The sequence below is a fragment of the Stigmatopora nigra genome, chromosome 14, assembly GCF_051989575.1.
Source record: "Stigmatopora nigra isolate UIUO_SnigA chromosome 14, RoL_Snig_1.1, whole genome shotgun sequence".
In the NCBI taxonomy this organism is placed as follows: domain Eukaryota; kingdom Metazoa; phylum Chordata; class Actinopteri; order Syngnathiformes; family Syngnathidae; genus Stigmatopora; species Stigmatopora nigra.
The window spans coordinates 8,794,007-8,806,543 of record NC_135521.1 but is presented as its reverse complement, the minus strand read 5'-3'; the positions used below and the strand labels follow the sequence as shown (position 1 = coordinate 8,806,543).

General features: G+C 40.6%; 1 protein-coding gene across 8 annotated transcripts in view; it reads right to left on the bottom strand.

The window, feature by feature from the left end:
• sh3tc2 (SH3 domain and tetratricopeptide repeats 2) overlaps positions 1 to 10,859 on the bottom strand; it is a 41,086-nt gene extending 30,227 nt beyond the window's left edge. For 5 of the 8 annotated variants that reach the window (XM_077732314.1, XM_077732313.1, XM_077732315.1 and 2 more), the window contains exons 1-21: positions 8,225 to 8,481; positions 7,526 to 7,624; positions 6,837 to 6,968; positions 6,257 to 6,384; positions 6,089 to 6,194; positions 5,811 to 5,954; positions 5,270 to 5,465; positions 5,095 to 5,168; positions 4,822 to 5,017; positions 4,496 to 4,632; positions 4,332 to 4,382; positions 3,960 to 4,237; positions 3,572 to 3,766; positions 2,527 to 3,387; positions 2,221 to 2,441; positions 1,641 to 1,807; positions 1,372 to 1,549; positions 1,140 to 1,290; positions 586 to 708; positions 357 to 507; positions 88 to 284 (exon numbers count right to left, since the gene is read on the bottom strand). In XM_077732314.1, the coding sequence (XP_077588440.1) occupies positions 88 to 284; positions 357 to 507; positions 586 to 708; positions 1,140 to 1,290; positions 1,372 to 1,549; positions 1,641 to 1,807; positions 2,221 to 2,441; positions 2,527 to 3,387; positions 3,572 to 3,766; positions 3,960 to 4,237; positions 4,332 to 4,382; positions 4,496 to 4,632; positions 4,822 to 5,017; positions 5,095 to 5,168; positions 5,270 to 5,465; positions 5,811 to 5,954; positions 6,089 to 6,194; positions 6,257 to 6,384; positions 6,837 to 6,968; positions 7,526 to 7,624; positions 8,225 to 8,345 (3,906 nt within the window). In that variant the 5' untranslated portion in view covers positions 8,346 to 8,481. Of the gene's footprint in view, positions 1 to 87; positions 508 to 585; positions 709 to 1,139; positions 1,291 to 1,371; positions 1,550 to 1,640; positions 1,808 to 2,220; positions 2,442 to 2,526; positions 3,388 to 3,571; positions 3,767 to 3,959; positions 4,238 to 4,331; positions 4,383 to 4,495; positions 4,633 to 4,821; positions 5,018 to 5,094; positions 5,169 to 5,269; positions 5,466 to 5,810; positions 5,955 to 6,088; positions 6,195 to 6,256; positions 6,385 to 6,836; positions 6,969 to 7,525; positions 7,625 to 8,124; positions 8,482 to 10,276; positions 10,363 to 10,658 lie in introns of those variants that run through there. The other 3 variants (XM_077732318.1, XM_077732319.1, XM_077732320.1) reach the window with 3 other exon arrangements.
• Positions 10,860 to 12,537: the final 1,678 nt, after the last annotated feature.

Sequence of the window (12,537 nt, the reverse complement as noted above, 5' to 3'; positions counted from 1 at the left end):
TCAGTCATTCGAAAATGTAAAAACCCTTGAATGACAGTTTATCAAAGATAATAATAATAATACTTGCACAGCGTCACACTCTTTTACCTTGAATTTGTGCAGGGTGAGATTGCCAAGCCTGCAGTAGACCCGAGTGTAGTAGCGAGCTTCCATTGGGTGCTGCATGACAGGCGGACAGAAAGACAAAGACTTGAGATAGTAGTTCTCAGCCATCTCATATTGTTGGAGCCCATAGTATATTGTCGCCAGTCGGTGGTAAGCAGTCCTCTCATTCATGTGCACGTCTGCAAAAACAATAAAAGATGCGGCAATGAATCTGTAAAGGTCAGCGTTCAGCTCAGTGGCCTTGCCAATACCTGTTTTGTTTGCTATTTCAACAGCTAGAGTAGCGTATTGCAGAGCCTCTTCCTGCTCCCCATGGCCCATTAGCAGCTCAGTTAGTTTACTTAACAAGCGGAACTCTGAATGGATGTCCTTTGCACTTCGGGAAAACGGTAGACTGCCATCCTGTAACCAAAACAAATGAACAACTCCATGCTGTCAGAAACATCAGAATTTCCAAAATCACGAATACATTCTTGTTACCCTGTAGAAAGGGACTGAGGCCATCCTGTTCCTGTGTCCTTTAAAGTAGACATCTCCTGCTTCTTCATATATGCTCATCGAAAAACGAGGGTCATTCATTCTTAAAGCTGTCTTGACTGCTGCCTGTCGATCAGGTTTCAGGTTTATAGGACGGGCTTGTATTGTTAAAAGATAAGACATACGCTGATAAAATTGTAAGCAACAAGCATGGGTTTAATGAAAAATGTGTTAATTGTATGTGTCTATTGGCTGCAAATGGGTAATGTAATTATATTATTCAGTTTTTTCAACCTTTTTATGCAAAAATAAATGATATATGATTCTTTTGTTTTTGTATCTCTGTAGTCTCGACCAGAAATAAAACCTTGCTAGTGACAGCTGTTCCTTAAAACGTTAAATGTTAGCTGCTGTTTGTGATGCTTGCTCAGCAGTTATTGTTTCAATGGTAATGCAGTGTTTTTATAAATTGAAATTATTTTTTTCTAAACGCTACACGCACAAAGAGACAATTTTGAGGACATTATTCAATAAATTACCCTGTTTTCTCTACTCACCTGCAGGTACATATCAGCCAGTTCATCCTCCTGGATAAGATAATAGATCCTTCCCACCTGCAACCAGGTCTCCGACTCTTCCTCTCTCTTGCCCAAATCAATAGAAATCCTCAGGCTTTGCTTAGTGTAGTCGAGAGATTTACGAGATGACCTGTAGCACATGTTTCATAGCTGTTTTCGGGCCTAATCATAAAAGAAATGTTCTGAAAACCGTAAACAGAATTGTACTCACTTTTCAGTATTTAGTGTGAGGTAAAGGCTGCTTAAAATTTCAAGGTATTCCCCCTCAAGTCTCTTGTCTTTTAGCTCCCGGGCCACTGACACACAGTGTTCATAATAGACAATGCTTTGACCGTAAAGCAGCATGTCGGAATACAGCCGACTCAACACTTTTGCTACCACCAACTGACCTGTACCGTGAAGACAGCAAATCTATTTATCAACCTCATTTAACAAATGTAAGGTTTGGTCATGGTTCAGTTCATTGACAAATTCACTTACTGGGCAAGTTTCGAGCTTGCAGGGCAATCAGAAATCCCATTTCATAACAGATCCTGACTTGGTGACTCTTCCCTCTACTTTTGTAGCTCCTCCCCAACCAAAGGAACGTCTGCACATGCTCCTCATCTGTGGGGCTCTCCCGAAGTTCCCGGAATAGTTTTAAGGATCTGGAATAACAATATAAATGTGTGAAGCACTCAGATTATAGATCAGGTTAAATGCCAGGCAAGTAAGTCATGAATTCATCTATAGCATTATTAAGCACAGCAGTACCTCCACTTGTGAAATTCATTATTTTAAAGTGGTATCGTTATATGAAATTTTCATAAGTAGAGTTGCACCGTACCCAATACTGTCCACTAAACTCCAAGGCTTTCGGGTTGGATGATTACCAATGGGAGACCTACTCTATCAAGCCAACTTTAACATAAAATACAGGATGCTACAAGTTAATTAACATTTTCAGGTGATGGTTTCCCAAATTTTCCCATTGAGGAATTTCGTGACTTGAATATTTCATATACAGAAACGTCCGTAAGTAATGGTACCACTGTAGTCTGAAATAAGGAGCGACTCTGACCTGACCAGGAAATGTTCTCCCAGTACACATGCCCCTGCATCCAGTGCCAGACAGCCTAGGTTGGCAAGTGCCAGGGCTTGATTCCTCTGGTTTCCACTTTCCCGCGCTATCACCAAGGCTGAGTGAAGTTGCCAGCCCGCCTCTGATATGCAGCCCCGCTGCCTCAGACACAAAGCCAAGAGATTGTGAATGACGCCTCTTTGAGTGGAGTTATCTGATCCCTGCACAGTAGTTGAAAACATAAAAACACAACATTTCATTGGACCGGGCAAAAAGTGAGGAAATAAATACTGTGTTTTTCTTTACCTGACGTGATACCAGCTGTGGCTGTAGGATACTCAGAGCCTTTTCGGCCTGGCCTGTTAAAACCAGCAGCCAGCCAAGCAGCACAGAGGCCTCAAAGCCTTCCTCCTCATTGATGAAGCCCCCCGTCTCCACTGCTCGTTGAGCACAGCACACAGCCTTATCTAGGGCAGCATATTGCTGGTAAACTGAGGCCAAGCCCAAACACAGGTCTCTCTGGATCTTTAAGTCCCCATTTTTCTCAGCTATAGTCAGTGCCTGCAGGAGGTAAACAACGATCTGGGCTGGAAGCAGAGAGGTTCCCTCCTTCCAGAATGGGTTAAGGCGAGCCGAGTTCCTAATAAATCTCTCAATCCTCTGAAAGGCATCCTGGAGCGAGTGGTCTTGTCTAGAGTCAAGGCTCAGAGAAGCCAGCACCAAATAAGGCATATATTTCCGATGATAGAGCAGGCTTAAGAGCCAGTTAAGGTCCAGGGGTGCTACAGCGAGCCCGTCATTGGCTGAGAGAGTTGATGAGAGGAACTGTAGGCGCTCCACAAAGGGAAGAGCATCATCAGGTTTCCTTAGGAGTAAGAAAAGGCTAGAAATAAGGTAGCATACACGGGCCTCCAGATTCTTATCCCCCGTTACCATGGCTCTCCTTAGAAGCAGCTTCAGTGGCTCAATTTCATCTGAGGATGTGTAGGTATGGTTGGGGAGACAGAGGAGCATGGCACAGGCCTTTTCCAGTGTGTTGGGCAACTTGTCTGACATACGTTGCTTCAGGTAGATGGCTGTGAGATTGGTGAGGAGAGCGTTGAACAGCGGAGTGTCATTGAAACTGTTCACACAAACACTGAGAGCTTCTTCATAGTACACACGAGCCTGGATTTAAGAGAGAACATGTATAAATAACAATGGTTACAGGTGTGTTAAGAGGTGGATTTAAAAGTTAAACATCATATTTATTGTATTTATCTGTTCAAATGCGAATTAACTATGGATTTCATATGATTTACATCATTTAAAAGTGGAATGACTTGACAGCACTGTAAATAATATCAATTACCTGGGATAGCTTCAACTTCCTGGCACAGAGTCTTCCCAAGAGGAAGCAAGCTCGTCTATGTGCCCAGCGCATGCCCATCCTCTTTGCACACTCCCTTACACTCTCAAGCTGTACTGAGAGTTCACTCTCGCCCTTCCCACTAAAGGTCACCCACAGGAAGGAACATTGGAGGTCATACAGAGGCAGGAAGTCTTCCTAGAGAAAAATCATAAACATGCAAACAACATCTTCTGTTATGGATGCTTACACTTTAAATAATTAATTGCAAGCAAATCAAATCCAAAAAAAAAACATTATTCTATGTATAAAGTATGTTTAAAAATACACAAACGGGTTCCGTCTGGAGCTAAATAAACATTGAATGACTCAATTACAATTTTTTTCTGACCTTGAAGTGGTCATGGTTTAGCAGGGTCAACGTTGGGTCCCCGATTTCAGACTCGTCCCCCTCCCAACTGCTCTCCTCCAAGAAGAGAGGGGGCTCTTCCTGGAATTCACTAAGTTCCTTGAACGTGTCATCTAAATTGAAGGAAAGGCACTCTACGTCCTGTACCAGTGTACTGTTAGACTGATAGACTGACACACGGGGGGACGAGTGGTATGGGGGGGTACCACCGCTTTTCTCTGACATGGCACTCTGACGAGCACTTGCAGGGATCTTGTGATCTGAGAAGGGAAATTGCCAAAATATAAGAGGCGAAAATAACAAGTTTTGCATCATTCAATAAATTTAGGTAAATATAAAAGACAAACGGTCTACCTCGTTTGGGCCTGTTTCTGATGTACATGAAGTCAGACTCGTCCAGCCTGTCTGTAAAGACGTGTGGACATTTGGTGTAAGCAAGCTGCCTCATTTATTGCAAAGAATGATAGACAGCAAATTAAATCTACTGGCTATCTAATTAGAGAGCTTTTGAGCTTTACCTAGCCTGTACACAAAGCTGATGTCAGATGAGAAGAGCCTTTCCAGTAGGGTGCTTTCACATGGCTCGGAGCTGACTGGGCTTGTCTGAGCCAGGGTTGCTCGCTCTTCTTCGGTCAAAAAGACCAAATGTCTTTCTCTGTGCAAAAAATAAAACATAGGAAGAATTCTCATCCCAGAGTGCAGTTATGCTATGTAATTAACAATAAAGAGGAAAGAAAAACAAAGCAGCTAATGTGTGATATATTACAGTTGAAGTGATTCACAATGGAAATGAAGCAGATTAAAAATCAGACCTATTAATTTGAATTTAATTAAATCAATTTACAGGGACTTAGCATCCAGAGGCTTAACGTGGGCTTTGTTGACGAAACCAGTCAGACCAGTGGAAACGTGTTTTCCTACAAAGACACCAACACCTCGAACGAGTAGACCCTGAATTTCTACGATATCCCCTTGGCTTAGCTGGAGTTCGTCTTGAACTGTTGGATTGTAGTCGACCACCGCTACACATGAACCTGTCACTGGGATGTTTGATAAAAAAAGATTAATGAAGAAAATTAGCATGACATAAGATTGCTGTGTGTACACGACTGCATACCAAGAGGGTGTTCAAATGCTTCATTTTCTGTTGTTGAGCAGCCTGCATATCCTGGATAATTCCTCAGGAACCACCTAGTCAAAAGGAGACAATGGATAAACCACTTGTTTGTGCACAGAATCAAAGCATTGTGGTAGGTATGGGCTAAATAAAAATCTGATGAAGAAAATCTTACTGGTAGAAAGGATAAGGAAGTGGTTGAGTGGCATTGACTGGCACCAGGCCGTGCTGTCCAGTGGAGAGCATTGTACCCTCCCACATGTCCTCCTGTCCAGTGTCCTTCACCATCAAAAGATCATTTTTTTTGAAAGACAGCTGATCTTCATCATCTTCTTCAATTCTTGTGTACAGCGCCTTTGCAAAGAAAGATCCTGTAATAATGTTGATCCATTATTGCATGTCTTTATTCAACACAAAAACACAACATTCTGAAATCCGGCTGCTCATCAATAAAATCCCTTTACAGACCTATAAGATTAGTAACACAGCTATACACTGATTCCATTAGAACCGGATGATGGGTATCTTAAGTGGACTCCATTAGGTTAGAGTAAATCTCATGACTCAGTTTGGCAGACACAAAGAGTTACTATATATAGAGAATATTAGATATACATTCAGACGTTCTGTAAATGTTTGCAAAGATTTGGTTGTATTTATTTGGGTCATGCAAGCTAAAGATATCCCACTGAAAAAAATATGATTATATTTACTACCTTCCTGAAGTATAAGTTCAAGGAAGAGGGTAGCTAGATGATCTTCATCAACTGTTACTTTAATCTCCAAATCGCTGAGCAATTTTGGCTCCAACCAGAAGGATTGATCACACAGGAAGTTCTCCAAGCAGCGTGCTACAAAACCTGCCATCAAAACAATGTAATTAATGTAAATACAAAACCAGACTGAGACAAAAAGCAAGGGGAGTTGATTCCAAATTCAATTCCATTAAAACGAAAATCGTAAATATGATAAATTACACTCAAAGAACATGTACCTAAAGATAGATAAGTTGAAAACTTCCAAATTTCTTCAGCAGTTTTAAAAGTGAGCACAAAACTGTCTTTCTCTGCATGGACAGACACCAGACGTGCAGACAGGTCCTGCAAGTAGAAAGAACTGCTCATTCAACATTTATATTCCATAATGTCTTCATAATACTCACCTTAAACAACTGGATGACATCTTTGCTGTTACTCTCCACTACTCTGAGTCGAGTCCGCAGGGCCTCCTGCAGTGCCCGGTCAGGGTCCTCACTGGAGCGTCGACGTCCAGTGAAAAAAAGCACAATTTCTAGACAGGATATATAATGTTAAAATTGTTTTTTTTAAAAGGGGATTGATTAAATCAATCAACAAAACAAGAGGACAACTTTCAAAAGTTCATTAAAGATTTTCATATGGTAGCTCACATTACAATGAGAGAGTTGCTTAGTAAGAACAATCATCGTCCCTAGAGGAATAACAAAGCTATTAGACTGCTGACTGGATTTTCTATGTGACCACTTAAATCCATTTTGAAAAGCAAAAATTGCAGGGTGTGATCATGAAGGAAATGCTGAGTAAGTCAAAATGTCCATACAAGACTTAAGAGCCATTCATTGGTTTGAATGTAGTACAGGTTTCTACATACCACTTTCTGAAAAAAACATGAATCTTAAAGTGTAACAAAAAATATATATATTCACCAAAGCAAGCATTAACCAGCAGTGGTGCTAAACATGTAACTACATAAGAATACAATACCTGAAGAGCATTTCTCGCCCAGTGTCACCCGACTTCCTTTATGAAAGGCCTCTTTCTGCTTCCAGTAGTTTTCAACATCCAGCGCTCCTTCATCTGACTCCACCACGAGGCCATCCTCATCCTCACCTCCACCTGACATTTTAAACATACACGTAAAAATATGTTTCCAAATCAACAGTTTTGGTTAAAGCAAAGTGACATAGTCAACAAAAACAACATTAGAAAGACATGTCAAGAATGGCAAACGACATTGTAACCCCAAGATTATAAAGCTGCAAAATCAGCAATGACGGATTCATTTCTATTTCAGGGTATAAAAGTAACAAAAAACTCTTCTAATATTTTCTATGTATATTCTTATCCATGGTAGCCTTTGTTTCAGAGGCCTATTTTAAGAAAACTATCTGATAATGAAATGCAATAAAGGCTATCTCAAGGTCCATCAAGAGTAGTGTTCAAAGTGTTCTGCAATTCCGAACCATTCTATCTTTTAAAAGTCAGCCATAACAAAGGTTATCGCTATCACTGTACAGGAAGTCATATGACAAACCAGTAAAACACGTTAGTAGACTAATTGTCAATATTTAGGCTGATTAGAACCCCATAAATGCTTCTTCATGCAACATAAGGCAAAAGTCGAAAAAAAAACAAGATGGGTGGGTGGTGCTCAACCATATGCAGTACCTTACCTTCAGTCATGATGTAATTTCCTGGAAAGTGTTCGTGGGTCCCCCCCAGAGTATATGGTGGTTCCCTCCACAAGGCATCCAGCTCAGCAGGAGATATATCTTTAAAAAGAGCAGAATATATTGCTGGAGGACTTAAATTCTTTAGCTTTTATACAAACAGTTGGTTCTCTGCAGGAGGGGTTGGCAAAGATAGTAATAAATTCAAAATGTTAGTAAGGGGGCTTTGATTTGTACTTGAGGGGATATGGGGGCATTGAAAGCACACGGGTAATGTCAGTAAATCCTTCAGATGCACACAGCCAACTTGCACCTGACCAGGGAGAGCACGACTTTTCAGACATACATAAAGTACAGTAACGACTGCAATTTCCCTTTTCAACATGCTGTGTCAGTGCTATGGTATCCTGCAAAGCTTTTACAAAAGACAATAGAATAGACAACTTGACCACACAATACATGACATGATGTTGGAGAGGACAAGGGTCCATTCTCTTCCATCCTACAACACAAAAAAGCACTGAAAGAACCACTTAGGTCACACTTGCAGAGACACACATGCTTCTAAAGCAAAAAGACACACAATGCCCTTTTAATGTTACCTTCTTGGCTTATTGTGTTACCCATGTTGCACATAGACAGACCTATAGTACTCCACTACTACTCATGACAGAGAAGGGGGGCGAATGGGTTGGGACCGACCTGTGAAGGAGGAGAGGCAGATTTTGATGAGGGGTCCGCAACAGGAGGAGTTGAGCAGCGGTCTGCAGCAACAAGACGCCATCTGGCCCAAGAAGCGGCAGCTCCCTGGGATCAATGCCATCCCATCAGTTCCCCTCGTGCCTTTGGAACAACAATTCACTCTCTTCCTCTCTACAGGACAGGCCGGCTTCCCCTTCCTATTTCTGCGATCCCATTCTTATCCTGCTCAATCTTTTTCTTTCTTTCTTTAGCCTCCTCTGTCAGTGTTGAGTGTCCTTTCCTTATAAGCTGCATCTCTTCTTGTGTGTCTGGTCCGGCTTCACTCCGCAGTCCCACTGTCTCATTCTGTCTCCATCCACCTCCACCCACTGCCTAGCCAGAGTGTGAGTACACAAAGCACTCTCTCCCATTGGTGTATGAGTCTGTTCAGCGGGTGGGGGGGCTCTCGGAGGTTTTCCCTCATGTGTGTGTGTTTGCCTATGTGTGCGGGGGACCTGATAAAATATGTTGAGAATGTGTGTTACAATAGAGTGTGTGTTTGTGTGTGTGTGTGTGTGTGCGTGTGTGTCTTTTGTGTGAATTGCTGGGATAATTGCTGAACTGCACAGTGAGGCAGTGCAATGAAAAGGCAGGCTGCAAGGTCAGAGAAAGGGAGGGGCGAGCAGCCTGGTGGTGGTATAGATAAAGGATCACTTTATCCACATCCCAAATTTCACTGCCCTCTGATGAGTAACAATAGTATGACATCAGCACTCAAGGGCACAGCAATCCTAGACCCATCATGATGAGGGTACAACATGGTTTTTCTTAATCTGTCAATGTGACATAGTGTGCAAGTGTTAAATAGTTATTATTAAAATAATAATTATATTTAAATAGATAGAAAGACAATGTTTTATTACATTAATATATATTTGGGTTTTAATCATTTAAGAGTGATTTGTTCTCTCCTGTTTTCAGTTTTTTCTCTCCTGTGCTAGTTTGGTTTGTTTAATATTCGACATAAATTATAATGGCTATTTATCTACTCTGTCCCTCGAGTTAATGGAAAATAATCCAGGTTGGACAAGTGTCTATTTTTAAACAGTCATGACTGAATGTGGTAGTTTATAAGAGTAAAGATCTGTAAAGATGTTTGCGTTGTCAAGACACGTGCTGATACTGGATGTTTTTTGTTTGTTCTTACAGCGCAACAGATTCTATTTAATCTAATGAAAATTCTGTTCCAGTCTCACAGTCACATGCTCAGTCATTGCTACCAACCAAACTAGACACAGGACGCAAGTTGTCTATAAAACAAAAAACCTAGTGCCCATCCAACATAAATAACAATAGCCATTGTGACTTGTGTAGAAGTTAAAACATCCTCTTTGGTGAACAGCAGAAGTAGAGGGTGAAGTTATATTTTCCTGAAAGTTGGGTCTTCATTATCAAGCAGTGTCATAAATGCCAGTGTATTCATGGCTCAATATAGTTTCTTTGAAGCAGTCATTGAAAGTAAGAGTCACAGATAAATCATTATCAAACTTTCAATGTTCACAAATGAATGCATTAAGTTATTATCCTCCATATTTCAGCATGAAGTGCAATTGAGGCATTCCATTAGCAATATTCATTCATTTTTTAACTAATTCAATATATAAAAATCTGTAATGTAACAAAATAAAGGCGGCCCGGCAGTGTTTCGGCCTCGCAGTTCCGGGGTCGTGGGTTCAATCCCAGGTTGGTCCTCATCATGTGGAGTTTGCATGTTCTCACCCAGAGAAAACCCACATAGGCTCAGGATGAACATGCAAACTCTGCACTGGAAGGTAAAAATCCACTGGGAATTGAACCTTCGATCTTAGAACTGTAATAACTTATAACTTATGTGCTAAGTCTTTGCCACCATGCTGCCCTGTGTAACAATGAAATAAAAAAAAATGTATGGCATATTTGGATGTGTGAAGGAAGGGACATTGAAAGAATTTCAAGCAGCCCTAATCTTAATTTGTACATTTGGAATATGTATTTTGGTAATTTGAGGCGATGAGTATATAATTTTAGACTTACCCACTGTTAGATCTATTCGATGAGAGTTTAGGACAGAGTTGCAGCAGGGAGATTCCCACAATGTACAAGAGCGACATTTATTTGTGCTGTAAACAAAGCAAAATAAAACAAAACAATCAAAAAAAGTTATAAATAAATCAAATATCTACCACAGTCTTGAACTCAGTTTGTTGGTTAAAGATCAGTACTAGAAGACAAACAACATTTATGATTTGACTATACTGACAGTATGCATCATGATTTTCTAATAGCAAATGATCCCAAATGATTTCTATTTCCTGCATGACAACAACATTTCTGATTTTATGGCGTGTACAAGATTCGGCTTTGATTCGCTTTTGGCACAACACTTTAAAATTCACAGCAGATTTACAATCGTTACCTTCGCCCTTTCACTCTTAGCGATTCTTCTTATGAAAACAAATCATGTGTGTACTTCCAACTGCGATTCGCCATGAATGTCCGGACAGCCGCGATCGCTTACTAAATGTTGCCTTAAAATGAAAACTCAGAGAGGAATGAGAAAGTCTGCCAACTATTCCCCAAATCGCTGTCTCTTGTGTGTATATGCCTTTAAACACTACAGTCTTTCCCACACATGGCATGTGGACGTGAACTCCGCCCCCTTTCTGTCGCACTTGTTTTCCATAGATATCACATATGTTTGGCTAGATGTCTTCTGCGGCCTGTAAGCCAACAGAAAGAGACATTGTCACCCAGTGCCCGTTTTGAGACAAAACAATGAGCTATTTCTGTACGTTTATGCACACACAAGACTACAGAATGAAAAATAAATAAATTAATTAATGAATTAAAAGAAAAAAATGGAAATTTTGAAGTGCATATTGCAGGGCCTCCACATCACTTTGAGCTGGGTCCAATCTAGCTTTAAGCACTTTCACAGTGGATTGGTTCATTCAATCATTTTCTGAACTGTTTTATCCTCACCAGGGTCTGAGGGGTGCTGGAGCCTATCCCAGTTGACTTCGGGCCAGAGGCTGGGGACACCCTGTATTGCACTCACACCCATACCTAGGGACGATTTTAGAATGTCTAATCAGCCTACCATACATGTTTTTGGAATGTGGGAGGAAACCAGAGTAGCCAGAGAAAACCCACACATTCAATTCAATTCAATATCTGACAAAGTATGACTATTTTTTAAATCAACCAATGTTTATGCACAGAGAAATAATAGTGTGTTTTATGCATTGTAAAATATAAAATATGGAACTAATTTGAAGTTTCAAGCCTCTTTGACCAGCAGCCCTGCCTTGTGCATGTGATTATGGAATTGGCTATGCACCACTGCAAGACACAGACCATTTATTTTGGTCGGTTTGAAAAAGTGTGTGTTTTTGTGTGTGTGTGTGTGTGTGTGAAGGGCAAAGGATTGCAAGGATTATTGGAAAGAATTCAGCAGACTGCTTATCTGTAATTCCACGAAGGCACACATGGAGGCTGATTGAGAAGGAGGGAAACACACTGAAAAGATTATTAAACTCTAAAAGTGTGGAGAAAAATACCATGTGCATAACACACATCACAGACCATAGGTATTTACTTTCTTCTTATTTTGTGCAAGGATTGTATCTGGGAATATTCATTTTCCCATGGCATTCTATGCATTAGGTTAAGAATTGATTTTTTTTAAAGGTGGGGCCGTACTCCAGTAATAGCAATTGGAATGTTTCCTTTACTGTCTTGCTGTATTAGCATGACCTGCCATGCTGCCCTCATTGGACAGGAAGGCAAACTTCCTGTTTTTCTACTGTCAGTCTGTAGGATGTATGCTGTGCACAGAAATGACAGAACATGGTCAGCACTTGAGGCCACCAGGGGACATAGACAAACACAGAGAAATGACACATACAGTATACTTCTATTAACACATATAAAACTAATTAACTATACTTGTGGCATACAGTGAAGTACAGTAAAAAAATTTGCAGCTACCAGGGTTTTTTTTTTCTAAATATTTTCAGGTACCTATCTTTGACTCTCAAAGTATTGTAATTTACTATTTATAGAAACCACAAATATGTATGGAGGAATCGGACAATGACTTAACGGATCAAGCAACTTAACATAGGAGCAAATGTGAATGACTACGGAGAAGAGTCGGCGGCACTCACATCCCGTTGACCCATTGTCCAGTTTCCTTTAAACTTCACTAGAAGAGCTTCCTCTGTAAGCAGTGGTTGTATTATTGATGAAAACTCACATCTACACACCCCATATCTTACTCTTTATATGGAAAG